Genomic DNA, 27,998 nt, shown 5'->3' on the forward strand with positions numbered 1-27,998 from the left:
GCGTAAACCTTAGTACTAAGATGCCGGGTTCAGTTCAGGAATTTCGCTCTCGCTACGGGCTAATATCATGAAAGTTCTAAGGCCAACATAAAATTAGTATGAAGCTCAATGTGGAATGTGGATGATCAAAATGACGAGTGCTCTGAACAATATTTGCGTTTCTCACTGTTTGACCTAAAAGCTTCAGATGATTAAGTAGTTCAAGTCACCATCGCCAAAGTGCATCCTAGGAATTTTTTGAGTTCACAGGCAACGGTCCGAGGGTTTCGACATCATTGTTTGTCGGCGTAACACAACGTATATATTGACTTGCATCACAACACTCCATTTCAGAATAATTAATCAAGTCAGCACAAGAAAAGTTCGATTTCGGCAATGGCTTCTTCCAAAGCTGTCAGCAAACGAAGCAGGCATTCCTCAGCAATCATTCACCAAAGTATTCGGATACATTAGACAAAACCACAAGAAACCAAACTCATACACACAAATGTCTCTCCAGCTGCAAAAGCACATATATACAATGAAAAATCGATAAGGAACACCAGACGGAGTCTGGGCAAACTTCAAAAAATTTAAAAAAGAAAGGGGCTACCAAGTTCTGGCAAAATCCTTTGATCAGATTGCTCCCCAGAAATACGTTAAACCGCTATGGCTTCCAAGAAATCCTTCTCTCTGCCTAGAAAAACCTCCCGGGAAGGGCAAACATAGAAATTGCAGTCAGTTCAAGTGGACCCAAAAGGTTAAGCAACGACACGACAAGATAGCAAACAGACACCAAATAGACCATTCCGTTTGCATGTAAGCCTTTACTTATCAATACAGGTAAAGCCAGTAGCTATCAATCAAAGAAAAGCAAACGTTCTCAATCAATGCCGGATGGAAATGCTGAAAGACTGAAACAAGGCAAAATCACCGCATGTACACTTCAGGGTGCTGTGCAAGAACATAGAGCTTGAGAGCTTGACCATGATGTGATAAGGAGCCTTAAATGTCACATCTCTTGAAGATAAAACCCCAAAGAGTATAAAGTACAATACAATTTGATGTCTTAAATATTGATTATTGACACAACCATAGTTATAACATTAAAATTGCCGAACAGAAGTCCATACAAATTGCAAAAGAACTGCTTATCATTCTTATCAAATTAACCAGTAATAGGCTGCATAACAATGGAGAGATCAGTACCTGGCAGTCAACTATTCACAGGCGATTCTAGTGTCGAAACTGCTGAGACATATGGCGAATGATTGGAAAGCTGAGATAGGATATTGATAATCCATTGTGAATACATCCTTCCCCACTTTTCCAAACTGGAGGATAACATTCTCATGCTCTGGACCAGCGACTCCTTGTTCTGGAGAAGCCACTAACTGAAAGTTCTTCACTGAAGCAACAGTCACCCGTCCATGGAAATTAAGGCACCAGCACTGGAGTTGCTCATGCCACCTCGGGGACTTATTCTTCAATACCAACATCCCATCTTTTAAAGCAGACAATGGTCTCCCAGACTGAAGGTTCTCTACGCGCGTCGATTTAGATCTGAAAAAAGAAAATGACGGAAATGTGTCGAGAGTGCTAGACATAAATTCAGTCTGAGTCGGGGCAACTCCTCCTGGCTCAATCGAAGAGGCGGGTATGCCATCCAGGACGCATTGCATTCTTCTCGGTCCCCTGCTTTCCACCCCCAATACAAATAAGATGCAGAAAGAAACAATTAGTTGAGACTCTAGAGTCAATCTTTCTTAAAATCGTTTTTTCATAGTAAAGTGGTACGAGTCAGTTTTCCTACCTTGATCCCAAGACGTTCAACTCATAAGATATGTGCACTGCAGGGTAATTTCCAGCGGGAACTTTCGGGGAGACTTGGTTAAAGTTCACTAGCCGGGTGGACCGACTTTTCATGACTTTGGAGCCAGCATTTGGAGGCTGTGCATCAAAGGCTGTGAACTTCGTGCCCAGAAAGTTTGACCTATCATTTAAGAATGCAAAGGGTTAAACATAAGCAGCTTGACCATTCAGCACGAGCACAAGTTTCAGTAAGTACCTTAATTTTCCAATGTACGTGCTACTCCCTTTGGACATGTCATCCGGATTTAAAGAGATGATGTAGTCGGTGCATGTAGGGCGCCTGAGCTTCCGTGCGGCGAGAAGAAATTTGCCATCTTCATTTAAAGCTGCAAAGATAGTGCATCCACAGAGCCTTACATACTTGCTCTTAAAAAGGAAATAACGAGAATAATAGAATATCTCGTATATCCAAAAACTAAAACTTTAGAGAACCTAGGCCAACTTGAATGGCTAATTCCATGGTTTAGAACTAAATGGCCTTGGAAAGAGCAAAAGGCTGCTATGGTATTTCGAGCATAAAGTAACATATGGGGCAAAAAGAAAAGAAAAATAGGTTGTCCTGTTCTCACCTTGATCTAAGCTGAGGTAGAGATAATATGTTTGGTTGCTGCGACTGCGTTTAATATAACACTGGAGAAGGGAGTCCCTTGGACCAGGCTGCACATTTAGCCAAAGATTATGTGTTAATGACAATAAACATCGCCACAATCATTTTCCTTGATAAAAAACGCTCAGAACCATTACCTTCCCAGCATTATAACTAATATAACACCACGGGATTGTACAGCATATGTAGTTGGGATACATGTGATGAGATACTTATGAAGCTTAAGCTTGAAAGAACTTGCTGTCGATATAAGTTACTACTTTATCATCCAATGTAATCTGCCAAGGCATGGAAATAGAAGAACTACTCGGCATATATTGGCTAACAAGTACTCTATTTAAGTGCTTGATTATTACAATTTCAGAGTCAACAACTTTAGAAAATACATCATTGCAATTACAACTATGAAACAATTATAAGACCAAAGTAAAGAAGAAATTGTTGAGATTCCAATCACAAACAAACTGCAGGACCACTCCCTTCATCAAAAAGAAGAATGAATTAGTTTATCAAAAACCACTTTACGTGGTATGAACATGGCAAAAAGCACGAGTGAAGGGCGGAGATGTTAGATTAGATGTGTTGTCCTGAAGCATGATATTACCTTGCTTCCCATTCCATTTAGTATCTATGATTCACATGTGAAATTCATCCTTACGTACTTTACGAATAAATCAAGGAAATGCCCCCGAGTAAGTTAAAGGAATGAGGGTACCATAAATCTGTGCTACCCAAATGACTTAAATCAACATCCAAACACAGTCGCCATCGGGGGAAAAAAAAAGCAGATACACTTGGAAAAGTTAGAAGACAGAAGCAAGGAATTCTTTCTTCTCACGATAACACCTTATTTCTACTTCTTTACGTAAAAGCAAATTCTTCATACATTTTCTCCTCTTGGGTTATGTGTTGCTTTCATCAGGGCCACTGACTAATTCAGCCCAAATCTACCCGCTAGAGAGGACGCTTATCATTGAGTAATGCTGAACGCAAGGTAAAGATCCAAGCCAATGCAAAACAAAAGCCAAAAAAGGATGAATAATTAATAGCTTGAATAATACAGTGAAAGAAGCTGATATGAGAACCGCTATGACAGACCTGCTTCAATGAAATTGGGAATGTCAACTTGCCAGACACCTCCGGTGTTTTCACGATTTCCTTCATGATCTCCCTCCAGTTCCGGCAAACACCAGCACAAGCAACCACATTTTTCCTCGGAGGCCATACGCTCTCCGACTCCTCTATCCTCATCAACACATCCCTCAAGAGCTCGGGCGGCATGCTCGCCCAACAACTCTGCTTCAATGCCTCGACCACTACCGAACTGTCCTGAACAACCCGATGAGAGCGTGATCTCAGCCCATACCCAAACTTCACATGATCAAACCCTTTCTTAGAGATGTTCCCAATCTCGTCCCTCACGTCCTGAATAATGCTTTTGAACAAAGCCATCAGTACCTTGCGATCTATACCCTCAAAGGATCAATTCGTGTCGAAAGAGGTGTAATTTTGATATCTCGACACCCTCCCACTTACACAGCAAACGCCATTCTCAATTCCATTTCTTCACATCATCCAAAATTCACCCATCAAGAGCACCAAGATGATCCAAAGCCCGAGAGCTTGACAAGTGATGCAACTAACCCAAGCGATAAGCACATCAATATAAAACTGATAAGGGCACTTACATCTCTCCTTCTCCTCGTGTCAGAATCAGCAACATCCCCTAACTGATGAGCCCACGAATAAAAGAAACAAATTGCACAGCATCACAGAGTGCTTAGATCTAAGACACCCAAGAACTCGAATAACCGCTAGCAACTTACAATCAACAACCCTCGATATGACCTAACAGGAAAACCAGGTTTTCGCTCACATCACCTAATGCACCGCGATCTTCCACAATTGCCCCCACGGATCAATCCCCAAATCCACCATCAGAGAGAGAGTCGGGAATGGGCTGCACCATTTCGCTCGGAACAGAAAAAGGGGACTGGTTTGGTCCGACACCCAGATGAGGATTTTCAAGGCGCTGTCAAGGCCTCACGGCCATTTCCACGGAAGGAATCGCCCCGGAGACAAAGAGATTACCAAGATGACAAGAATCGAATTCCGGGTCCTGTAATAAAAACCATTTTCCGGTTACGGGTCGATACTCCCGTGTCTGTGCGAGTGTGTGGGGAGGGAGGGAGAGAGGATCGAGGAGCGAGCGCCTCGAGTTTAGGTTTTGTCGTGTCACCACTGTTCGTGTCGGCTAAGGCCAGCCTTTTTACTGAGTCTGGGTCAGGCGGGACCTTGTCCAAACACGGCCTCACCCCACTGGCTCTGGCACTGTCGCGAACTTGTGCCATGTGCTGCGCCACGAGGCTTGAGTTCCCGAAAAACCATCAATCTTCAGGTCCAATCTTAATTCCGATTCTTGCCCCCTGTTTTTATGTTTAAAAAAGTTACAAACTTTCAATCTAATGCTACTAGATCCACACTCTTAAACCTTCCGTCCAACAGTCCGCAATCGATTTCTTCAAAATTATCAGCATCGAATTACCGTTAACTCATATAAAAGTGAAAGTAATGATAAAAACAAAGATTATGATAGTGAAATTTTTAAGTGATCATGATATCGATAATTTTGAAGATCAATCAATGGCTGTTTTTGGACACTTAAGCAAATTTGGGGTTAAAGTGAAAGATTGTACTCTGTTAAAGAAAAAAAGATCGAGGTAAAATTGAAATTAAACATAGCCTTTTTTTTTTTTGGTGAAATTAGGCTCGTAGTTGATCAAGTAGACCTCAAAGGAAACGAGACTCGTATGGGTTCATGTGAGTGACAATTTACAAAGCATCCGAGATAGCTCAATAAGTAAAGTGCGAATGATCGATAAGTTCGAAACACAATTTAACGGTTCCATTAAAAAAAATTTAATTTTGAGAGGATCTTGGAAAGTTATGATAAATTCCTTAAACTCTCGGACTCTTATACAATGTTTACAGTTCAAACCCTAAGCAAATCCCACTTTTTCTTAAAAATTAATGATGGAAAAAACATTATTATTAGTTTTAAGAAAATGTGGAAAATCGTGCAAATAAATCAATGCAATAACTAATACGTAATCCAAATAGTTCAAGACAACAAAATAAGGAGACTTTCTTACATGATTAACATACATTTATTGACTATGGTCGAAGTTTATTTTTAAGCTTCATCAAATACATAAGCTATTTTAAAATACTAAGCGTGAATGAGGCTACTACCAATTATAAAGTGCAATTTAATATTTAAGTATCATATAAGTGCTGTTTCAATGACAATAACGTGAATCTGTGCGATCCTTACTTACACCGGTTGCAACAAATAAACATCTTCACTAGGCACCAAGAGAGCCCTCGCCATCCTTGGCACCAGCTCATTTCAAACTAAGTACGTGCCGGAGTATTTGAACATAACACCCAAAATGGGGTCGAAGGAGCGTATCCACACGCGCCTTAATTCTTATGGGCTACCTCCCACCTCTCAAAATGGGATACTGATCAAGCCTAGTTGGTTGATTCACTGATCAGTTCGACATGTAGCAATCATCACCCGCTCTCTTTAAACAATTCAGAGAGATCTAGGCCATTAGACATTCATAAGTTAAGTAGATCCAACAAGTAAATGATTGCTCGCAAATATGATTAGATCTTCAAATGTCGTTACCTTCTTTAGCGCGTAATAACAAACGTCCTGTGTAAACTTATTCAGATACGAAGAAACTGTGCCCTTGCCATTAATGATCGAAATACAATTACTCCGTTACGATATTCTGCTCTGCACTACGCGAACGCAGATATCGTGGGAATCCTAATAACTAATCTTTATCGGATGAAAGCTTATCACGCACTCAACACATGTGACATTCCGTTAGGTGAGATGAAGAAAGCATTTAGACTTGGAAAGGTAGTTGCTATTTGTTGATAGCGAAAGCAATTGCTCACCACCAATAGCATATTACCATTGGCAGCGGCAGAACAGTACCAATTATCTCGCGGAAAGGAGAGCGACGGAGCGGTTGGAGTCGAGACCGGTTTTCGCCTGATTCCTTTTCGTTTCGTTTCCTTTCCTTTATTTGCGCGCGATGCTTCTCTTTCGTTGCTGGATTTAGTTGAACAGGGAAACGAGGATGGTGAGAAGATTAAGCAAGACTAATGCTTTCGCTTGTGGGTGAAGTTTTTGTGAGTTGGGTGCTGCTCTGAGTGGTGATTGATGGGTCGGCGCTTGAGTTTCGTGATGGTGTCGATTTCGAGTTTGCAGTGGGTGATGTTCCAGGGACAAGCGTACTAGTTTAGGATAACCGAAGGTTCTGCGGTGCGCAGAGCCTTAATGCGTATCCGTTCGATAGGACAAGAGTACAGCTAAGTTGGCAGTCAGGATTAGAGGTTCTCTATTTTGATTTGGGTTGTGTTTAGTTTGTTTTGGACGCACCGATTCCGCGGCGCTTTAGACTTTTCCAGCTTTATGTGTGTAACTGTTTAACTCCTGGGAATCGACTTCGAATTTGGATGCGGCATGACCGGGTTCGGCTTGGGCTCTATCAAGATGGGCGAGGGTCCGATCGAGTATCTGTGGATGTTTATCGCTGTATTAGTTTAGCTGTGCTTTGGAACTCGGAAACGCGATTAGTTTTGTGAGTTAAGTGATTTGGAACTCGAAATATAAAGGAAAATATTTTCCCCCGACTCCTACAAAATTGAGAAAAATATTTTCCTCTTTTTGAGAAGTTGAAAATATTTTATATTTCCTTCCTCGTTACTTCACATTCCTTTTCTTTTTTATTTATCTTTTCTTCCTTTTTCCTCTTTTACAATATTTTTTTATAAAGATATTATTTTTCTTTTCTTTCTGCTCTTTCCTCTCGATTGTCTTCAACCTCCCTCTTTCCACTCAACCTCGCTGCCAATGGACATCCGCCGACGGCAATAGTAGCCTCCACGTGCCGCAGCCTCACAGGGTCACAATCCTTGCCGCCGCCATAACCATGACCGAAAGATTCTTCGGCTGCGTCGGCAGTCGATCGTCACGAGCCTACGTCGTCAAAGGCATCGAATGTGCTCGAGGCCAAGCTCGCTAGATCTAAAAAGCTCGAGCTTGCTAGAACTTGGCGAGCTCCTGGCCAAGCTCGACGGCAAGGCTCAAGCTCACTAGATTCCAACGAGCTCGAGCCTCGCCAGACCTTGACAAGCTCAGCAACGAGCTTGATCCTCGCCAAGCCACCCTATGGCTGGTCGTCAAGGTTCGACGATAGGCGAGGAAAAAGGAAAAAAGAAGAAAAAAGAAAAGAATAACTAAATAAATCAAAAACAAAAATCGGAAAAAAATCGAAAAAAAATTTCTTACCAAACAATGAAAAATATTTTAGCTCATTTTCTAGTCTCAATCAAAGCATTGAAAATATAGTCATTTCCTAGAAATTGACTTCTCAGAAAACATTTTCCAGAAGCGGCTCCTTTTCCGCGAAGTATGTCTCAAGTGGAGAGGGAGGGATCAACTATTTATAGCCCTCTTCCACCGCCATTACAAGAAAAATTCTAGGGCAACTTACATGGATGTTTCTTTACACTTCAGGGTGTTATGCAAGAACATAGAGCCTGATTTCCACACCCAAAACAAATCGTATGCGGAAAGATAACAGTTAGTCCAAGACTCGAGAATTAACATAAGCAGCATGACCATTTAGCATGAACACGACTTTAGGTAAGTACCTTAATTTGCCAATGTACGTGCTACTCCCTTCGGCCATGTCGTCTGGATTTAAAGAGATGATGTAGTCCCTGCAGGTAGGGCGCCGGAGCTCCCGTGCAGCGAGAAGAAATTTGCCATCTTCATTTACAGCTGCAAAAGATAGCGGATCCACAGAGCCTTACACCATTTCCTCTTAAAGCGGAAGCGACGATGATCCTCGTACATCTCGGCATCCTTAATACAGACATCCAGCAGCTAAAACTTCACAGAAAACCTAGACCAACTTGAAAGGCTAATGCCATGGTCCAGAACAAACAATGCCCTCAGTGAGAGACAAAAGATGCTCTGGTATTTGAAAAATAAACAACTATGGCCAAAAGAAGAAGAAGAAAGTAGGTTTTCCTGTTCTCACCTTGATCGCGTTTAATAAAACATTGGACAAGGGAGTCCCTTGGACCAGGCTGCACATTTAGCCAGGCTGCACAATGTTGAGAAATACGTAGAATCAATAGAATTATCAAATATCTCTACGCATAGAAAAGTATCCTACATAAATTCTTGTTGATTACGTTTCGAGAGTATAACTTTTGCCCAACAAATCATTTCAATCTCAACAATGAAAACCGAGGTTTTCTTGGCGCAACCAGTCGATCATATTGCCGAGAAGAACCTCAAGATGCTAAGACACTTCGCATATAGGTTTCCTTAAGTTTTTCTACCATCCTCTAGAATATTCTCAATGGTAGATAATATGGTAATTATCTTGTACTCTATAACTTCCCTATTTATGTCGGTAGCCGATTAGATGGGAAAATGCGATCTTAGCCATTGGATCAATATATGATCAACAGTTATAACGAGAGGCCCTCTGCTATATAAAGAGGTGTTCCGGATCGAGTCATGAGATCGGTCCGAGATACTTTGATTTCTTACGTTTTTCTCAAACCTACGTTTTATACATGCTAGTTTGAATTGATGAATATTCTGATTTCTATAATTAATGATATATAATTAATACTACTTATTTATTCATTTATCCAACAAATTCGATTGATTGATAAGAGTTGATTTTCTGTTACGATAAATTGACGAAACAATAGCTAATCCAATAGCTGCTTCGGCTTCATTTGGATCTTCCAACAAAAAGGAGCGATGCGGATGCCTCCCTTTCGCAGTCTCTTTGATGATCTCCCTCCATCTCCGACAAACATGGCGAAGCAACCACATTTCTCCTCGGCGGCCATGCACTTTCCGCATCGAATATGAAACTGATAAGGGCGCACATGCATCTCTCCTCCTTCACGTGTCAGAATTAGCAACATCCTCAATACCAAGGTTTTTCGCTCGCTCGATCTTCGCAGATTGCCCTGGGATCAATTGCCAAAATTCACCACACGAGAGAGATTTTCCAAGAACTCGCGATCATTTACGAGACACGGTAGAATACCAAGATGACAAGAATCGAACTCATGGTCTTGTAATGAAAACCACTTTTGAATTAATTATTCTAATCTTGAACTTAGTGAATATTAAGTAAAATATGTGATGAAATAAGCTACTTCTCAGAATATTTTAATCAAATCTTCACACTAAGTGGATAATTATGTATGCATACAAGTGTTAAAATATATGCTTCAAACTCAATATCTCTCACTATATTAAATAGTTTCTTCAATTTCAAGATCAAAAGATAAAATGTCTGAGGGGAAAACTGTTTGGCAATAATAATTAAAACGGTTATTTGTCGTCTATTCTCTTTGAATTTACATAAAAACAAATGTTATTTGGGAAATAACTAATGAATAATTTGATGCCTACAAGTCCAATGCACGACCAGCGGCAAATGCTTCGTGGGGAGTAAAGTTAAATTAAGTGGACAAAATGGATATTTTATGTATTTCGAGGTTATTTTATCTTTCTAGTTTAAATATAAGTGTTATCTTTATACTTGAGATACTTTCTTCTTTGAATTAATATTGAATCCACCACCATTGTAGATAACTTTTTACACATCCACCGGTTGGATAACAAACAAATATCCTCTTTTCCGAAAATTCGGATTTAATAAAAACAATATAGCAATTTGAGGGTTAACAAAATAAACAAAACCAATTTTCATATCGGTCAAACCCGGACAAGGTCACGAAGCTATGTCGTGTATCTTGCCGCGTGACAATCAAAGAGACGAGTATTAAAACAATAGCCGCGAGTTACGGAAGAACATTTTGCTGGTCAAATGTCGGCAATATGTAAAAATAAATAAATAAATAAAGCGAGACGTGATGGGCACAAGAATGAATATTCTCCCAACTCCAACTTATTAAATATGTACGATATATATATGTACATAAAGAATTCAAAAGTTCGACTTCATATGCCGTATAAATTAGTGCATTTTACTTTCGAGATCATCCGTCTAAGTCATATACAGGCAAAGTGTTTTTTTAAAAAAATGTTGGGACCGAAGTTGCTCAGTACAGCCTAGGAACACAAAACTCATCCAACACTTAGAATATTAGTACACACGGTTAAACGTCTTTTTCCAGACATTTTTTGCCCCCCTGAATCAATCCCTCACCCTACCGTTTTCTAATCCGGCTTTGGTTTCGGAACATGGTTTTCAGGGGGAAGGTGAACAAAGCCAAATCAAACTTGGTTTCAGAGGGTGCTTGTTTGGGGGAAAAGCTTTATGATAAAAGAAAAAAAAATGCTTTTCGAGAATTATTCTAATTTTAAGATTAAAAATTTATTTATTTATTTTTAAATTTTTTAGCATGCGTACCTTCAATTTTTTTTTTTTATCGTAAAAGACTTTCGATCGACCGATCGTATCTAGTATATCAAAAGCGTGAAAGTCCAAAAAAAAAAAAAGTAATTCGCGAAATAATTTTTCGAGCATTGAAATAAACCACCCTTTGGGACATTGTTTTTATACTATTTGAAGCATTTACCGAGGCCCGCTAGTTTAGAACTTTAGTCCAACGACTCCAAATTATTCTCTCTCTCTCTCTCTTTTTTGGAATAAACGGTGAAGGCTAATATAAGGAAGGGATAATGACACAAATAGTTTCTGAACTTCGATGACGCTACTGCGGGAACGCTGCTAATTAATCTTATCCAATGAAAGCTCGTCTCGTGCTCGAGCCAATAGAGAAAAAGAAGTGACAAAAATCCAAGACCAGAGTTGGAGAAGGTGGGGACCACATTCCGTTAGGTAGGAAGAGGGAAGTAGACTAAGAATTTGAAAGGTAGTTGTCATCGATAGCAAAGAGCAATTGCTCTCCACCAAATAGCATTAGCAGGTGCAGAGCAGAACAGCCTTCATACATTACAAAATTACTACCCAAATTCGAATTTGATTCCAAGAAAAATAAAACAATAACTCGGATTTGATTATTGCGTGGAGTAGAGTCCACCGTTCCACTTCTCCTAGAAGAGAAAACGACGAGAGCAAATAGGATCGAAGCCGTTAATAGCGAAATGCTTGCACATGGAATTTACCCGGGGCTTATGTGATCTACGGTTTTGATGGGTGTCGTCCCTGCGGAATCGAGTCCGGATAAGAAATTCTCTTTCAAAAAAAAAAAAGAGCAACTAATTGCAAAAGTCTCCGACCAATAAAACAGAAAATTGCAGGAGTGAATTTGAAAGTCGGGATATGGGACGCACGGACCGTTATGTGTGTTCGGTCGATCACGCAGTGTCAATCGCGTGAAAGATTCCCCCATTCCTTCCTTCCGCCCAAAGTAAAACCCGATCTGTCAATCGGACGGCCAGGAGCGCGCGTCGCACGGCTTCGATGGTACTCGCGGGAACAGTCTATTCCTTCCGGACGAGTCCCGTTCTCTTTCGCGGCCTTTCATTTTTACCCCCCTCTCTCTCTGCGGCGACTCTTCTCCTGCTCGCGCGTTGCAGTAAAACACGCAAGAGAAGTGCACGCAGGTGTTTTGTAGAAGAAGGCGCTTCAGAGTGAGGCTCTAGGTAAGTAATTCTCTCCCTCTCTCTCTAGAATTGGTGACTTTTGTCTCGGCGAGGAGCGATATCTTAGCTTGTAAGTTTCCTCCTTGTTTCCTGCTTTTCTGCCTCCTTCGAGAAACGACGAAATCGACGAAGTTTCTCGCGGGGGAGGAGAGCGATAGAGCAGTGAAGTCGCGCTCCGGTTTTCACCCGATTCCTTTTCTTTTTTTCTGTCCTTGTTCTGTTTGGTTTGTGCGCGATGCTTCGTTGCTTGGGATTGAGTTGAACAATGGAAGGAGCACGGTGAGAGAATACCCAAAATTTGTTCAAACTTCTGATGGTATGCTCGCGCGTCTATGTTTGTCTTGTCGGTGAAGTTTTTGTGGGTTGGTGCTGCTCTGAGTGCTGACAGGTGAGATCGTCCGATTGTCGATTATCATGCTCACAATGTGCGATGTTCTGGGGACGGCTGTGATTGTTCAGGATTGCTGATTGCTCTGCAATGCCATGTCGTACCTGTGTATAACACGATAGAGTATATTGACAAGCAGCTAAGTTTGGGTTGGTAGCTAGAGGTTCTATCTTTGATTTGATTGTGTTCAGCTGTTTCGGATGCATCCACTTATCCAGCTTTGTATGGGCAGCATTTAACTTCTGGGAATCAACTTGAATTCGAGGCGGCATGATGGGGTTGGGCTTGGGCTCCGTTTTAATGACATTAGGGATGCGATCAGGGTCCGATCAAGTATCTGTGGATGCTATCACTTTGTTCGTTGTGCTCCTTTGCACTTGTATTATCGTTGGACATCTTCTGGAGAAGAACATATGGATTAACGAGTCTATTACGGCCCTTACAATTGTGAGTTTTTCCGTTATAAGATCCAGAATGGATGAATGGATGATGAAAGAAGGATGCTACAAACATTTTTTTTTTTTTTAATGAACAATGGTTTCTGGATGGTGGCTTTCTTGCAGGGTCTTTGTACTGGAATTGTTCTTCTGCTCACCACAGAAGGAAAAAGCTCACATATCTTGGTCTTCAATGAGGAGCTTTTCTTTATATATCTCCTTCCACCTATTATCTTTAATGCTGGGTAAGTTGGAGTTTGCATTTTCTTTTTTGAGAGTCTAGAGTTAGTAAGAAAAAGGAAAATGGATGTCACATGATGATTGTGCTGTCCGTCTGAGCTCTAATAATCGGAAAGAAAGCTGAGTTTATTTTAGCAGTACAGCCACAGGCAGGAGAAAAAAGGGCTTGTTACATGTTACTGGTTCAGTTTCGGAGAATTGAGATAAAAAATTGCAAACTTTACAATTGTAGATACTTATAGCTTGCGACCAGGGCAATCATTTGTGATTTTGATTGAGTACTATTGCAGTCATTTTGCATGAAGTTTATAAGCCTATTAGCTTTTAGATTTCTGTTCGTGAACATTTTACAAGAAACTAGAAAGTCTGGTTGACTGTTATGGTTGAGTGGTATAATGCTGACTGGTAGATTTTGTTTGGTGCTTTAAATTCTTCAATCCGCTTTTGACATTGAATGGCTGCAGCATTGAGTAGAATATGATCGACTTGAAATTGAAAGAGTTATTTTGTTTTTTTGAACAACTGTTTTACTTTTCTCTAAGATTGTAATGTTGTAAGCTCTGTGTGTGCACGCGCGCGTGCGCGTGCGTGCGTTGGTGTTTTTTTTTTGCTTGGCACATCATGCGTATATTACTGTTTTCTTGGATGCTGATCTATTGTTTACAAAAGCCATCATAGTTTGCCTACTTGGAAGTACTTTGCATCTTTCTGGGATAGGACAACATATAATTTAGTTTCACTTTCTTACCAATGTTTTATTTGCAATTGTCATTTTCCCAGGTTTCAAGTTAAAAAGAAGCAGTTCTTCAGAAATTTCTTGACAATTACTCTATTTGGGGTGGTTGGTACTCTGATATCATTTTTTATCATATCACTAGGTATGTCCTGAATCTTTGCAGATTTGGCTAGAAATTTCCTTTGTTCTGGTGGAACCCCTTGAATTTCATTCATTGTGTAGAATCTGCACACTGTTAATTGTTTTGTAAGTATGCGCACGACACTGCGTGATAATTTTGTTGCAGTGAAAGAGTCAAGAAAATCTGGAGAACTGTTCTAGTTTTATGTTTAGCATATTGGTATTGGCCCAAAAAAGGAACAAAAAATGGTCAGCACCCTGACTAATTCCCACGTAATTAGGAAATAAGATCATTGTTACTATTCATTCTGAAAGGCCATTATTGTCTTAGAGTATCTCTCAACATTCACTGATAGTTTATCATCCACAGAGGGCTATATTACTTTTGGGGTCAAAATTCTTGCATAATGCATCTGTTGCCGAACTATTAGCTAAAGAAATGGTTGACAAAATAGAGCTCCGCAGTGAATTTAGAATTTGCTTAAGTTACTTTAGTACCTTGTAGAACTACAGGTTCAGGTTAGTTTTTGTGTGTCATATTCCTATGCAGTATCATGTGTGCAATCCGCCTTTTATAAAAGAACAGAAGAAGGATAGCTGATTTTCCAGCCAAAAAGAAGAAAGAAGAATCAGAAGAAGATGGCAGACGAAGAGCATATGCCGCTTTGCATGATTCATATAACTGTCCTATTATTAATACAGGTTCTGCGCAGCTGTTCAAAAATTTGAATGTTGGCGTCCTGGAGATGGGAGATTATTTTGGTATGTCTTGTTCTTTATTTTGGTTGACAGAAAGCATGCTTCCTGAAGCTAAGGGCTTTTTTGGTTCAATTTAAATAAAAAAATACTTGTTGTTTTCCCAAATCTAAAGTGTTAATTTGAAAAAATTATCAAAATGTTTTACATGGATCCACGTTTCAACGTTTGCATTTTGTGAAAGTTTCAAGTGTTTTAGGTTTAGGAGAAGTCAAAGTGCGTGAACCCAAAGAATTTAATTAAGCAAAAAAAATTGGCAGTAAAAGTCAATCCAGATGGAGCCCAAGTTTTTCATGTGAGTACAGGAGAATTCTGTCTAGTCATAGAGTTTGGTTAGAAAATTAGTTCCTCTCTGCATGATGAGGGGTGTATTTTCTTAATTGTGCATATTGTTATTTCCAGGTTTCTTGAATATTTTGCAATTTGTAATTACTAAGGCATTAAGGACATATACTTTTGGTTTGATAATGGTTTTTCATTAGAGACTGGTTGATTTACCTTCAGTAGATCCATATATGCTATCGTCAGGTCACTCTCACTTTAACCATATAGGTTTTACCTTGTTAAAAAAAGAATGAGGGCATATCAAGTGTCATTCACATGGTTTTCAGATATTAACTACTCTTTGCCTTGACTTGTAGCACTTGGAGCAATTTTCTCTGCCACAGATTCTGTTTGCACATTGCAGGTAAAGTTGCATGCAGTTGGCGAATGTGTTCTATTTTGGATGACAAGACAGACATTCAAATTAAGCGTTCAATTTTGACATTCAGGTGCTAAATCAGGATGAAATGCCTCTACTTTACAGTCTAGTTTTTGGAGAAGGCGTGGTTAATGATGCTACTTCTGTTGTCCTCTTCAACGCACTCCAAAGATTTGATCTCTCTCATATAACCTCGGGCATTGCCACACGATTTGCTGGCAGTCTGTTCTATTTATTTTTCACTAGCACATTGCTTGGTGTAGCTGTAAGCTTCTCCTCTCTGTTCCTTGCATCCTTGATCTTTTTTGTGTTCCCATTATTTCCTTTCCACTGTGCAATTTGAATTTCCTGTTTCCATTGAGCATCAATCCTGTCCCCACTCTTTGTTCCTCAGTTACTTTTAGTACTGAAAAACACAGATGAATGAAGGACAGCTTAGTGGATGAATCAAAGCGGTAGCAGATTTCTCCAGTTTTCCTCTTAAGTACAGTAGCCAGTTCCTGCATTTCTTTTTTGAAATCTTCAGAGCATATTTTAGGACTTTGGGGATAATGTCTGGAGTCTTAGGTGCTAGGTACTTGCCATAATTTTTATTCCATGATGCATCATTGTCTCAAGCCATTTGTTTCTGTGATATTAATGCAGTTTTTATCGGGTGACATCTTGTTTGGTTTTACTTGCAGGTTGGTTTACTCAGTGCATATATCATTAAGAAACTGTACTTTGGCAGGTATCCCCCAGGCTTAAGTTTTCTAACACGATTTCTTTAATGTAATGGAAGTCCTTCTAAATCATTTCCTCTGGGATGTGGAGATGAATGTGGTCCCTTACTAGGAGTAATTTGGTGGAGTCTGCTTCCTGCCTAGACACAGGGCACCATGGAGTTATAGCTTGTTTTCTTTCTTGACTTCATATTAGTGCCAATAGCTGAGATTAGTTAATTGACAGGCTAATGTGGTAATATGTGGTGACTTCAGCTGAGGATTGCCAATATGATTTATAAGAACAAGGAGATTTATGGCCTGACATCCTCTGAGAAAGAGTCAGTAAGCATGTTATAGTAATGAACGAAGGATATCTCGAGTTTGGTTAGACATCCTCATAGTTTGTGTTCGAAGACATCATGAATCAGTCTGTCAGTGGCATATTGTAGACTTTGAGTTCCAGCTGTAGCATACTGATGCTGCTCTGGTATCTTCAGAGTAATTTGAATTTGATTATTTATCAAATATGATGGAGGCTGAACTGCCAAGCGTACCATTGCACACATGCACTGCTTTTAAAGGCTGCCTCAAAATTTTATTTCCCAATAATCATATATTTAAGATCAAGTCTTTCTGTGTTCATTTGCATCTTGAACTGTTAGGAAACTGACATCGCTGTCTGCTCAATTTTCAGGCATTCTACTGATCGTGAAGTTGCTCTGATGATCCTCATGGCTTATCTTTCATACATGATGGCAGAGGTAAGGTGTAAATGATTCGTTCTTAGGTAGTGTAGCAAGTTCGGGGTCCAATTGCTTTCATTAACTGAATTTGACTGACGTAATTGGTATTCTTATGCAGCTCTTCTTGCTAAGTGGCATTCTTACAGTTTTCTTTTGTGGGATTGTGATGTCACATTACACTTGGCATAATGTGACTGAAAATTCAAGAGTGACAACCAAGTATGTAACTTTCTCCTGTCAATCGATAATGCTATTCTCTGTGCTGCAATCTAATTTTTCTTCGTGAATGCGGGACGACATAACAATGCCGATCCTATTCTGGGTTCCATTTATGCAGGCATGCTTTTGCAACAATGTCATTTATCTCTGAGATTTTCATCTTCTTGTACGTTGGCATGGATGCCCTGGACATTGAAAAGTGGAGATCTGTAAGCAAGAGGTAGTGTTCAAATATTTACAACAATGACATTATTGAATTGGCCGCGATAGTCCGTTGCAAGATCTCTGTCTAGTTATATCGATCTGCTTCTCTCCCTCCTTTGATCTCTCTCTAAGTTTGCACTTTTGTGCTTGCTCGCCTTTTGTTGGTGTGTATATTGGTGAGATGCGAGTCCATCGCACAAAATCATCCACAAGCATACAGTTTACTCTCCAGTACTAGTATTGATACTTTTGCTGGGATGTCTCCTGTGTGAAGGTCCTCTTTTGGTTCTTAATATGCTGCTTTTGTTGATGGGAGATTTTTTTCTTCCTTTGCTGACTTGTGCAGTCCAGGCACGTCAGTTGGAGTGAGCGCCATACTGCTTGGCCTAGTTGTCCTTGGGAGGGCTGCTTTTGTGTTCCCCCTGTCCTTCATTTCCAACTTAACTAGAAAGTCTCCGGGTGATAAAATTGGTCTTAAGCAACAGGTAGGCTTTTCTTGTTCCAAACAATAATCTTATGTTAATCATCATATGAGCCATCAAATGACGGAAACCATAACAGGTGACAATATGGTGGGCTGGGCTCATGCGAGGGGCTGTGTCAATGGCACTTGCTTATAATCGGGTATGACTGAGATAATTTCGCTTATTAATGACGTTGGCCATATATTGTTAGTTTGATGCCATAGCTCCTTTTTAATCTGTCTAGTCTTAACATTGGTACAATCACATGCTTAATTCTGCAAAGGTCGGCCAATTGCATTGTGCCATTCTTATAAACCCGTCTGCATCATAGAAACAGAGCAATTATATGATTTTTATTTTACAGAGACGGTCGCTATAGTCTATGTGGCTACCTTCCTGAAATTTTTTGTTATCTCAATTTCATGCTTAGCCCAACCTTGTGTGCTTTATGGATGTAACTGTTAACGAAGTTTTGTTAGGTAGCATTACCTTTTGTATCTAGTCCATTGCCGAACTGCTATTGCCAACGAAAATTAAAAAGTTAACTGACGACATTACCATCCTCGATATCTGTGGTGGCCCTGATAAGTGCTTTTATGTTACTTCGTCTTTTTCCTTCTAACATCCTCATGTGTTTCTTAGTCTAGACTTTTTGGGCCACGTTCGAGTTTTCTTTGGGACTATCCGAGTATGAGCATGTTGCTTTCCTGTCAATCAGTATTTCCTTGTGTCTGCTTAAGATTTCTTGGACAAAATTCTGTCCATCTCCTGTTCCTCATCTTGATTATTTATCCACTTTACGCTGAAGCTGCATTACTACATTTGAGTGTTGAATGTGCTAAGCTCACATTTCAACTCTCACGCAGTTTACCAGATCGGGCCACACGCAATTGCGAGGAAATGCTATCTTGATCACCAGCACCATCTCAATAGTCCTCTTCAGCACAATGGTAAGGGCAGTGATTAATTTAACCGGACTCTGGCACAATAGTATATATACATGTATAATTTCGTCAAGTTAGAATCTGGCCAGATATGCATATAGTCCAGTGAGGCTTCAGTTCACAGGCCATGTATTCTGCAAATTAAGCCTCTATTGCATGAGCAAGAAATCTGAATGGCCATTAAGCTGGATTATAAATTAATTGGAAGGTGGGAAGCGTTAGCACAAATTAAGGCATATGCTTACTGGACTAGATGAAGGTGCAAACCCATCTATTCAGAGCCATCTCTTGTTCAAATACCCAGCTTTACCCCAGGTGACCCTAAAGAAGCCTGCATGGACCTCGATTTAAGGATCAATATAGTTACAGTTTGACCTTCTGTCAAGAACTTTAGACCCCACATTCTTTTTAAGAGGTAGGAACTAACAGCAACAAATCCGATGTATAAACTCTTCGCTTCTTTTGTTTCAGGTGTTTGGGTTGCTGACCAAACCTCTGATAAGACTTCTGCTGCCTTTGCGAAAGCCTTCAAGTAGCATGACGGAATCTGAACTATCCTCACCGAAATCTCTTACGTTGCCACTGCTCCAAAATGGTCAAGATCCGGAAGTTTCGATGAACGGCCAAAACGGTACAGCCCGTCCAAGCAGCCTACGCATGCTCTGGACAACTCCTACTCACACTGTGCACCATTACTGGCGTAAGTTTGATAATGCTTGCATGCGTCCGGTGTTTGGAGGGAGAGGCTTCGTGCAATACATCCCCGGCTCGCCGGGAGAAACGGTTGTCAGCTGACAATCCTCTGAAATATGAGGAATTTTACAATTTTAGTATGCTTGTTACACGGTGGACCGACCCAGTGCGTGTACAGTAGATGCGGGTCTGAGTGCTCCGTTCACGTCACTGAGCCCATTGATGAGTAGTGAGGCTGAATTCCTTGCTTTTTAGGTTAGCAAATATTATGTATGACTATGATGATGCTTTTCTTTTTTTGGGTAAGAAAAAGAGCTAAAGCTGAATACAAAAATTTAATATTGTATTCCAAGATTAGCATGTCAGTTAGCTCCCGAAAATTATGTTCCACTTTGAACTCAAAGTAAGAGTGCGACACTCTTGTGATATCTTTAAGTAAAAGTGAGGCTGGCATTATCAATCATAAGTTCTGAACTAAGAAGATCAGTTATTGTTATTCCTATGACAGTCAAGTTGTTTTGCGAGGTTGAGTCATAACCACAAAGTATAAAGTTTCGGTTGAGTCGATAAACATATCTATATGAATGCGGCAAAACTACCGAGTTGGTCACCCCCGTTTAAGAGAAAACCCCATGCACCAATAATTCTTGGATTGTATTTAAAGGTCCAGGGAAGGTGGGATCGTATCTAATTAAAATCAAATATTATGTATGACTGTGATGATGCCTAACGTTGAGTTATTTACATATGAAGCTTTGATGATTTCCTTTGTGTATGACCAGTTTACTTGTACTTGATTCAAAAGGAAAACAAAGTCATCCTAGAAAAATGATTTGTTCTTTTTATTGCCAAAAAAAGGCCACACCCCAGTTCAAAAATTATGCTCCAATCATGATGAAAATCCGATCGCCCTTTACCAGCGAGATTTGAATTCAACCATTGAGACAAATTCATTGAAAAGAATTCTCTCAAATTTTGTTGTGAGACAAATTCAAGCGATATTCTCCGAGTAATTGGTTTTTTTTTTTTTTTTGGTAAGGTTCTCTGAATAATTGTTTATCCCTTAGAACTTGTAAAGTTGTTTCCACATGAAATAAGCATCTCATGCAATATGAATTTCCTCTCAAGTTGCGAGACGTCTTCAATTCATTAGTCTAACAATCGTACACCATACACTATCGGATTCTTCATTGTTTACCCCGTTGATTACTTCGCATGCTGACTTCACAGAGAAAGACCCGCTTCCGGTACTCTCCTACAAAAGAGTATCTTCCCCATTAGAGGCTAAAGGAGGTTTGACAGTTCAAATACGAAAATTCGAGTTTCCATTCAGCACATTATCGCGAACTTTTATGTCCATCTTGGATGGCGATAATCCATCTATCGATCCGAAACCTAACATGTTCGCCATCTCCCAAACCCCATAGAAGCTCCTCCCTGTAAGGCCGACCATAAATTCACAACCACCTTCCACCAGATCGAGTCATCTTCAATTCATGTAAGTCCACCCCAATCCCAATCAGCGATCCATATTCAGCAGTCAGAACTTGTGCCACAGAGATTATTGGGTTGAGTCTTGAAGCCCCATGCCAGCTTCATCACAAATCTGTCCACTAAGTCTTCTATTCCTCCTCTCTGATTCTGATTCAAAGTGCCTCGAAGAAATTCTTCCATAAATCAAAGTCACTTTTCCACCACACATGCCCCAAAACTACCTAGAGAAGTGTTTTTCTGAATAGAAAATTTTAGCTTTAGCTTTGCTCACAATCTGTCCTAATCTGTAGGAAAAATCACCTTAAACATTCCATGATGACATCCATTTCTTCTCTCGAAGCCTTTGATATTAGTAGTACATCATCCGGAAAGATTAGATGAGAAATTCGTGGTCCACTCCTTTGAAAACAAGAAAAGTTATCCGCCGTGTTGAATTTACTGCATCATTAATAAGGCAAGATAGCATTTCCATGCATGGAAATACTTCACTAACAATCAGAGATAGTATAATCTCAACCGTAGGTCCATGCACCATCATTGCGTATTTTGCATAAAGTACTCATTGATTGGAAGATCATGTGGTCAGAAATAAAACACTCAACAATTTTTTTTATTTTTCCTTTTTTTTCCTTCTCTTTTCTTTCCTTTTTCCCTTTTCTTTTGTTTTATATCCTTCCGGCAGTCCACGGTCTTGGTGATTGCCAGCAAAGGTCGTAGGCCATAGGCAAGTCGGCCATAGGCAAGGGTCTTGCACTTGCTGAATCTAGGCAAGGGGCCGCGAGCCCTCGCTATTGCCGGCACGGCTCCTGCCGGCCCATAGTTTAAAAAAGGAGGAAAAGAAAAATGGAAAAAAGAAAATTTCAGAAAATTGTTAAAATAATTATAAAATTATCAACATTAATGCCTCCGTATCACATGGGATAACCGATATCCACATCGGTAATTTTCGGCCAAAATTGATCCGAATGACTATATTGGCAAATTATTAAAAATTTAAAGACTAAATTGGCATCCGTAAAATAAGTTTAGGACTGTTTTTATAGTTATGCCAAATTATGGGGTTAAACATTACTTTTTTTTTGTTTTGGTTGTTTGGGGGGGGAGCGAAATTTAAACATTACTTTATAGAATATATAAAGTTGAATAAGCAGATCTGCGCTATTGGACGATAAATGTCATCAATTTCTTTAAAAGCTTTAGGCTGCATTTGATTATCCGAACTTCTAGTCATAATAAGATTTGATAAGACAGGATTTCATATTCACTATTTCGTGAATCATAGTAATAAAGCCATATATTTTCCTATCGTATCCTATCAATTATTTGGTATTTACGTCATATCAATGTAAATGAACCCGAAATTGCACAAAAGGAGTTGGCAAAGGTCTCTATATATAATTCACTGCTAAATCTACTAAGAGAGAGAAATATGATTCCACTTTTGCAATTACAAAAAATATAGTGCTTTGTTTTCTCACTACTTTCATGAAACTTCAATATGAATAACAAAGTTACAGATGAGAATGACTTTCAACTCTCTTGTTGCTTTCGTGTGCTTTTGATGTGAACGAGAGAGCAACGAAGGAGAATTCTCTCGCCGTTTTTATAGAGTTTTGATGGGAAATAAAATGCCAAGAATGAGTCATGAAAATAGAAAAACTTCAACGCGAACAAGAGATATAGAGGAGAAGAAGAAGGAGAGGGAGATGGAGACGGAGACGGAGACGGAGAGGGAGACGGAGAGGGTATTTCTGTTTTTAGAAATTTCATCACCCCTCATTCTTCGAGGATTAAAGAGATCATTTTCAGTTTAGAATTTGTTCATTTAAAGTGTGAGTTCTTTTACTTCATTTTCATTCACTTATTTTTCCTTGTCTTTTCTTATTTTTTTATTCCCTTCCATCATTACTTAATTAAAAAAATTGAGATATGTGAACTGAAAGTTCTAAAATTTATCATGAAAGTGCAATTGAGTCCCAAAACATACAAAAAGTGTAATAAAGACCTAAAACTTTTCGGATTAGTTCAATCGAGTCCTTTATTTATCTCCTTCCAATTTGGTAATGGAAAATACTGATGTGGCTTTTTTTATTTTTATTTTTCTTATCTTACATGGGGATGATGTGACTGAAACACGAAAATTCTGATTTTTAATATGAATTTTATGCAAATTTAATGAAAAATAAGCTAAATTTAAAAAAAATATGAGGAAGAAGTCAAATTGGCAAGAGCCCCTAGCCCTCGCCGCTGCCGCTTCCCGGCGATGGTTGGGGATGGCTAACCAGCGGTCAGCGGCCACTGGACAGAATAAAACACAGGATAGAATAAACATTTGGCCTTGATGTATCGATTTGGTAGACCGATTTTAACATGCCCTGTACATCGAGTCTCTGCTCCCGTCGTGATTTAGATTCTCTCCCTTTCTGGGGCCAGGATCCAGCAGCTGCATCCCTCCAATGGCGACCCCACAACTCGACCCCAGAATGACTTGAACAAAAACAACACATCCCGCGAACGCTTGTTAGCATCGGATGCACGCAATGCCTACTCAAAACTTGTTATCCACATTGATGGACAATGACGCAGCGATGCGCGACTTAGCTTCGGTTTTTCGTCTTAGGTCCCCACCTTCTATTTTCACGACAAAACAAACCCATCTTAGATAAATAAATTCCAAGCTCTCGAAATCCCTCCATTCATCTCATAAAGACGAGGTGAGACACAAGCGGACGTTTTGGTGGTCGATCCGAGCAAGACATTTGTAGCATCACTTCATAGCAAGGAGAATCGAACACGTTTCGTGTGCCTAATCCACGTGGACACTATCATCAAGCCGCCCACTTTGAGTGACCCGGTCTTCCATATGACTAGATCCTCCGGAGAGAAGGAATGTGTACTTCGGTCAATGATGAGACCAGACCACGTGGCCGTGTCGTGTTCTGAACAAATGTGATGTGTGGCTGTATGGTGTCGGAATGGTCATGGTGGAAGATATTTTTTTCCAACAAGGATGGTCCTTCGTGGTCGAGAGTTTGTCGGATGGATTGGACGGATGAGAAGGATACGGGCTATGGTATAATCCTCAGTTATACGACACAATACATGACATGCAATATGTGCGTATCGCGTCTCGGTGCCATTCAAATCTCAATTACTTTTTCATAATCAATCTCATTAGCTGTTATTTGAAAAGGAAAATCTTAAAAATTTGAGCTTAGAATACTGAAAATATTGTCCAGAAAATTTTTAATTTATTACAAATTTATTAATTCAGTCATAAATCTTTTAATTTTATCAATTAAATCGTAACCATTTTCACGGTTCCGGTCAATTTTGATCGAAAATCGCTAACGTGGGCACGGGACATTCTACTTAGCACGATCGGCGTTGACGTGGATAATTTTAAATAATATTTTAATATTCCTTTGAACTTTATTAGTTTTATTAGTTTCCTATGTAAAGAAGGAAAATAGGAAAAAAAATTGAAAAAAAATTTGAAAAAAATATTAAAATACTAGTAAATTTTGTCTACATCGGCGCCAAATGTGCCATGTAGAACAATCGGCGTCTATGATAGCGATTTCCGATCAAAATTAAGCGGATAGACTTAATTGCAAAACGTGAAAAAGTTTACAATTCGATTGACAAAATTAAAAGATTTGAATTTGAATTGAAAAAAGTGCAATATGTTTAAGATTTTTTGAAGAATTTTTCCTTAGATTGTACTTACTAAGAAAATGTAAACAAATCTACTGAAATATGTTATTTTGTTGAAATAATGTCGTGCCGTGCTATTTTTAGTAATTTTAAATAGTGTCCTTGGACATTTCTCGGAAGAACTCTTATCTGTTTTTGGCCACGTACTAAAAGATCCTTATTTTTTCCGAACCAAAAAAAAGAAATCCTTTATCGAAATAAGTTCATAAAATTGGTTAATATATTTTATATTTGTCTAATCCTCCAGAGACAAATATATCTGGAGACAAGTCAAAAGAGAGAGACTTCATGGTGGCAAACCTGCAACGTTGATGCCGCAGCTACCACATATGACTCTCCCTTCTTCACACTACTTTTTGTCACCTTCAATAGTGACAGAGGTGCGGCGGTGGTGGCCCGCAGCAACGGTGGCGATGCCGCATACAGCAGTGGAGACGAGGCAAGTTTGTTTAGGATCCAAGGTTATTTGAAAGAATGGGCAGCCTTACGGCCGTTAAACACGAGATATTCGAATCTTTTGGCTCGACTAATTATCGTGACTATGCACGCAAAATCTCCGGCCCTCTTGTATCGAGCAATAATTCGTGACATAGACCAACGAAATCAACCCCAAAATTACCCGATTGGAACTGGATACGAGCATATACTAGTCAATAAGTAATTATAAAATCTTATTAAAATTGGGATTCAAAGGAATTGCATGTATTTTCTAACAAATTATCATATGAAATTGAATTTTGAATCATTGAAAATGATATGAGTCCCATGCCCTGCCAAACAAACAAGGGAGGAGACTCCAAGTAGTGGAGTCCGGACCCATCCTCGCATCTACTTAGCTACTCTCTCTCTCTCTCCACCACAACACATGAAGAAAGAAGCGGAAGTTATCGTAGTCGGCGGTGGCCCCTCCGGCATCGCCGCAGCGGGGGCCCTCTCCTCACTCTCCATCCCCTTCATCCTCCTCGAGCGCGCCGACTGCTTCGCCCCGCTGTGGCAGCGCCACGCCTACGACCGCCTCCACATCCACCTCCCCAAGCACACCTGCCAGCTCCCGCACATGCCCATCCCCGACGACTGGCCCAAGTACCCTCCCAAGTCCCTCTTCGTCCAGTACCTCCAGCGCTACGTCTCCCACTTCCGGATCAACCCGGTCTACAACCGGTCCGTCGAGTCCGCCCACTATGACGACGCCTCGGGCCGGTGGCACGTGGCGGCCAGGGACGTGTCGGCCGGCTGCGGCAGTGAGGGGGCGGCGGTGGAGGAGTACTCTGCCAGATTCCTGGTGGTGGCGACCGGCGAGAGCTGCAACGCGTTCGTGCCGGAGGTGGAGGGGCGGGGGAGCTTTGGCGGGAAGGCGATGCACTCGACGGAGTACAAGAACGGGAAGGAGTTTGCCAAGAAGAAAGTGTTGGTGGTCGGGTCGGGCAATTCGGGTATGGAGATCGCGCTGGATCTCGCCGACCACGGAGCCATCACCTCCATCGTCGTCCGGAGTCCGGTGATTAATTCCCAGCTTTCCTCCGTACATGAAAATGGAAACAGTATGAATGCATACATATGTACACGCACCGTACTGCACATTTAAAAATTGATTATATAACAGTTTTTATTGGCTTGCCGAAAGATTAATAGTCTGATTTGGGCCATAAAATATAATTAATAATTAATTAATAATTATCGTGAAATCCACCCTTTAAACGAGAATTTGTGACTCCCGGTTATTCTTCTGATGCATATGTGGATCGAACCTCTGTGTATCTCGGCGATTTGTGTGCGACTTTGCAGGTCAATTTTGTGACAAGGGAGATGTTGAACTGGGCGGTAGCGCTGTTGAAGTACTTGCGCTTCCCTTGGGTCGAGCGTTTGACGATGATGGCGAGCCGGCTGTGGTTCGGGGACATGAGCAAGTTCGGCATCCCGAAGCCGGAGGAGGGGCCTTTCACCATGAAAATGAAGTATGGCAAGTACCCTCTTGTTGATGTTGGCACTTGCAAGAAGATCAGGTCCGGAGAGATTCAGGTACTCGTGCCTCCTAATTCCTGTTATTATTAAGGTTGTTGCAAGGAAATGTGAGAAGTTTTACCTGTTGTGTGAGGCTTGAAGTTAATACGATGGAGTGCTATCTAAACCGCTTTACTGATAGCTGGATTTTGACATGAGGTAAATCTGTCATTAAGGGGTTGGCGATTTGCTTGAACGTGTGGATGATATCTTGCATTCTCCTGCAGGTTTTGCCAGCAGTCAAATGCATAAAAGGCAATGAAGTGGTCTTCGAGGATGGACGCTCGCATTCGTTCGATGCCATTGTGTTCGCCACCGGTTTCAAGCGGCCGACGAAGCAGTGGCTCAAGGTCAAGGTACTCGGTTCTCTCTCAAATTTGTCAATTGTATTAATATCATAAAGAAAGCTACTAGTCTGACAGTCTGGCAACTGTCGGTAATTTCTTATCATATCTCAATCAATGAGTGCGTTATGAAAAACACACGATGATTATGTGTGGGTCTACGGTTGAGATTATACGGTTTTACTGGTAGGAAAGCATTTCCCTACCGTAAATCCGTTGTTCCATCTTATTTTTACTTCATCACGCGAGAAGATAGCTCGGCCTTCTTGCTGTCTTTTCAATTTTAGGTTAAGAGATATGGTTATAGACTCGGATGTTAATTTGACGGCTTCCAAAACAGTATCAAAACTCTATTGTGGTTGGCGCTTTTAGCCTGTTACGGTATAGAGGACAGACGGTAGATGTGCCGATGACGTTGTAGACAATTGTCCGAGACTATGATAGACTGCGATTGTTCACCTAGAGTTTTAAGTTACACAGCAGATCATGTAAGTTCTCACTTCATTTCCCTTTCCGATGGACAGGAGGAGGATTGCCTTTTGAATGACGACGGGATCGTGAAGCCGAGTTGTCCGAACAAGTGGAAAGGAAAGAACGGCTTATATTGCGTGGGACTGTCGAGAAGGGGGTTTCTAGGAGCCACGCTCGATGCCCAGGGCGTGGCGAACGACATAAAGGGGCTTCTGTGATGTTGCCCGATACAGCGAACGAAAAATTTCCCGCCCGAAACCGTCTCTGTATGCAAATAGCAAATTAACTGATCGAGCGCTAATGAGTATCAGCAGTTGCTTGACTACTCGACGCTGAACGTCCTAGTGAAATACAATGAAACATAGCGCTTGAGCGAATCGACAAGCTTAGAGCCGACCTGCATGTTGCAGCAAAACTTGCATTCAGCAAGAAAGAATCGAAATGGTGACAATCGTCACCACGAAA

General features: G+C 40.5%; 3 protein-coding genes across 11 annotated transcripts; 2 read left to right on the forward strand and 1 right to left on the reverse strand.

Annotated features, from left to right (window-relative positions):
* Positions 1–394: 394 nt before the first annotated feature.
* Positions 395–4,770, reverse strand: LOC115756732 (tubby-like F-box protein 3). Of its 2 annotated transcripts, none has more exons than XM_030696621.2 (6): positions 3,557–4,770; positions 2,421–2,508; positions 2,048–2,177; positions 1,793–1,972; positions 1,189–1,674; positions 395–686 (listed from the first exon to the last, which is right to left on the reverse strand). In XM_030696621.2, the coding sequence occupies exons 1-5, from the start codon at positions 3,908–3,910 to the stop codon at positions 1,200–1,202; spliced, it is 1,227 nt and encodes a 408-aa protein (XP_030552481.1). In that variant the 5' UTR covers positions 3,911–4,770; the 3' UTR covers positions 395–686; positions 1,189–1,199. The 2 variants fall into 2 exon arrangements, with proteins under 2 accessions (XP_030552481.1, XP_030552480.1); XM_030696620.2 differs by having other exon boundaries at positions 395–676; positions 3,557–4,769.
* Positions 4,771–11,968: 7,198 nt separating this feature from the next.
* Positions 11,969–19,966, forward strand: LOC115756719 (sodium/hydrogen exchanger 2-like). 8 transcript variants are annotated; one of them, XM_048280191.1, is made up of 15 exons: positions 11,969–12,155; positions 12,735–12,990; positions 13,107–13,225; positions 14,001–14,098; positions 14,779–14,838; positions 15,474–15,520; positions 15,606–15,800; positions 16,219–16,265; positions 16,934–17,000; positions 17,101–17,201; positions 17,320–17,421; positions 17,752–17,890; positions 17,967–18,029; positions 18,736–18,819; positions 19,285–19,966. In XM_048280191.1, exons 2-15 carry the CDS (start codon positions 12,814–12,816, stop codon positions 19,606–19,608), a joined length of 1,623 nt encoding a protein of 540 aa, XP_048136148.1. In that variant the 5' UTR covers positions 11,969–12,155; positions 12,735–12,813; the 3' UTR covers positions 19,609–19,966. The 8 variants fall into 8 exon arrangements, with proteins under 8 accessions (XP_048136148.1, XP_030552456.1, XP_048136159.1 ...); XM_030696596.2 differs by having other exon boundaries at positions 11,970–12,155; positions 12,776–12,990; XM_048280202.1 differs by lacking the exon at positions 11,969–12,155 and adding an exon at positions 12,170–12,225.
* A 5,556-nt stretch (positions 19,967–25,522) lies between these two features.
* On the forward strand, positions 25,523–27,860 carry LOC115756740 (probable indole-3-pyruvate monooxygenase YUCCA10). The gene is made up of 4 exons (XM_030696636.2): positions 25,523–26,215; positions 26,503–26,736; positions 26,946–27,074; positions 27,587–27,860. Exons 1-4 carry the CDS (start codon positions 25,583–25,585, stop codon positions 27,749–27,751), a joined length of 1,161 nt encoding a protein of 386 aa, XP_030552496.1. The 5' UTR covers positions 25,523–25,582; the 3' UTR covers positions 27,752–27,860.
* Positions 27,861–27,998: the final 138 nt, after the last annotated feature.

The sequence above is a fragment of the Rhodamnia argentea genome, chromosome 1, assembly GCF_020921035.1.
Source record: "Rhodamnia argentea isolate NSW1041297 chromosome 1, ASM2092103v1, whole genome shotgun sequence".
Lineage (NCBI taxonomy): Eukaryota > Viridiplantae > Streptophyta > Magnoliopsida > Myrtales > Myrtaceae > Rhodamnia > Rhodamnia argentea.

Coding starts and splice junctions, on each gene's coding strand:
- LOC115756740 (XM_030696636.2), top strand. CDS start 25,583: ATGAAGAAAGAAGCGGAAGTTATCGTAGTCGGCGGTGGCCCCTCCGGC. Junction 26,216..26,502: donor CCATCGTCGTCCGGAGTCCG/GTGATTAATTCC, acceptor GCGACTTTGCAG/GTCAATTTTGTGACAAGGGA. Junction 26,737..26,945: donor TCAGGTCCGGAGAGATTCAG/GTACTCGTGCCT, acceptor ATTCTCCTGCAG/GTTTTGCCAGCAGTCAAATG.
- LOC115756732 (XM_030696621.2), bottom strand. CDS start 3,910: ATGGCTTTGTTCAAAAGCATTATTCAGGACGTGAGGGACGAGATTGGG. Junction 1,973..2,047: donor ACGTACATTGGAAAATTAAG/GTACTTACTGAA, acceptor CTTAAATGATAG/GTCAAACTTTCTGGGCACGA. Junction 1,675..1,792: donor TTGAACGTCTTGGGATCAAG/GTAGGAAAACTG, acceptor GGTGGAAAGCAG/GGGACCGAGAAGAATGCAAT.
- LOC115756719 (XM_048280191.1), top strand. CDS start 12,814: ATGATGGGGTTGGGCTTGGGCTCCGTTTTAATGACATTAGGGATGCGA. Junction 13,226..14,000: donor CCTATTATCTTTAATGCTGG/GTAAGTTGGAGT, acceptor TCATTTTCCCAG/GTTTCAAGTTAAAAAGAAGC. Junction 18,820..19,284: donor TAGTCCTCTTCAGCACAATG/GTAAGGGCAGTG, acceptor CTTTTGTTTCAG/GTGTTTGGGTTGCTGACCAA.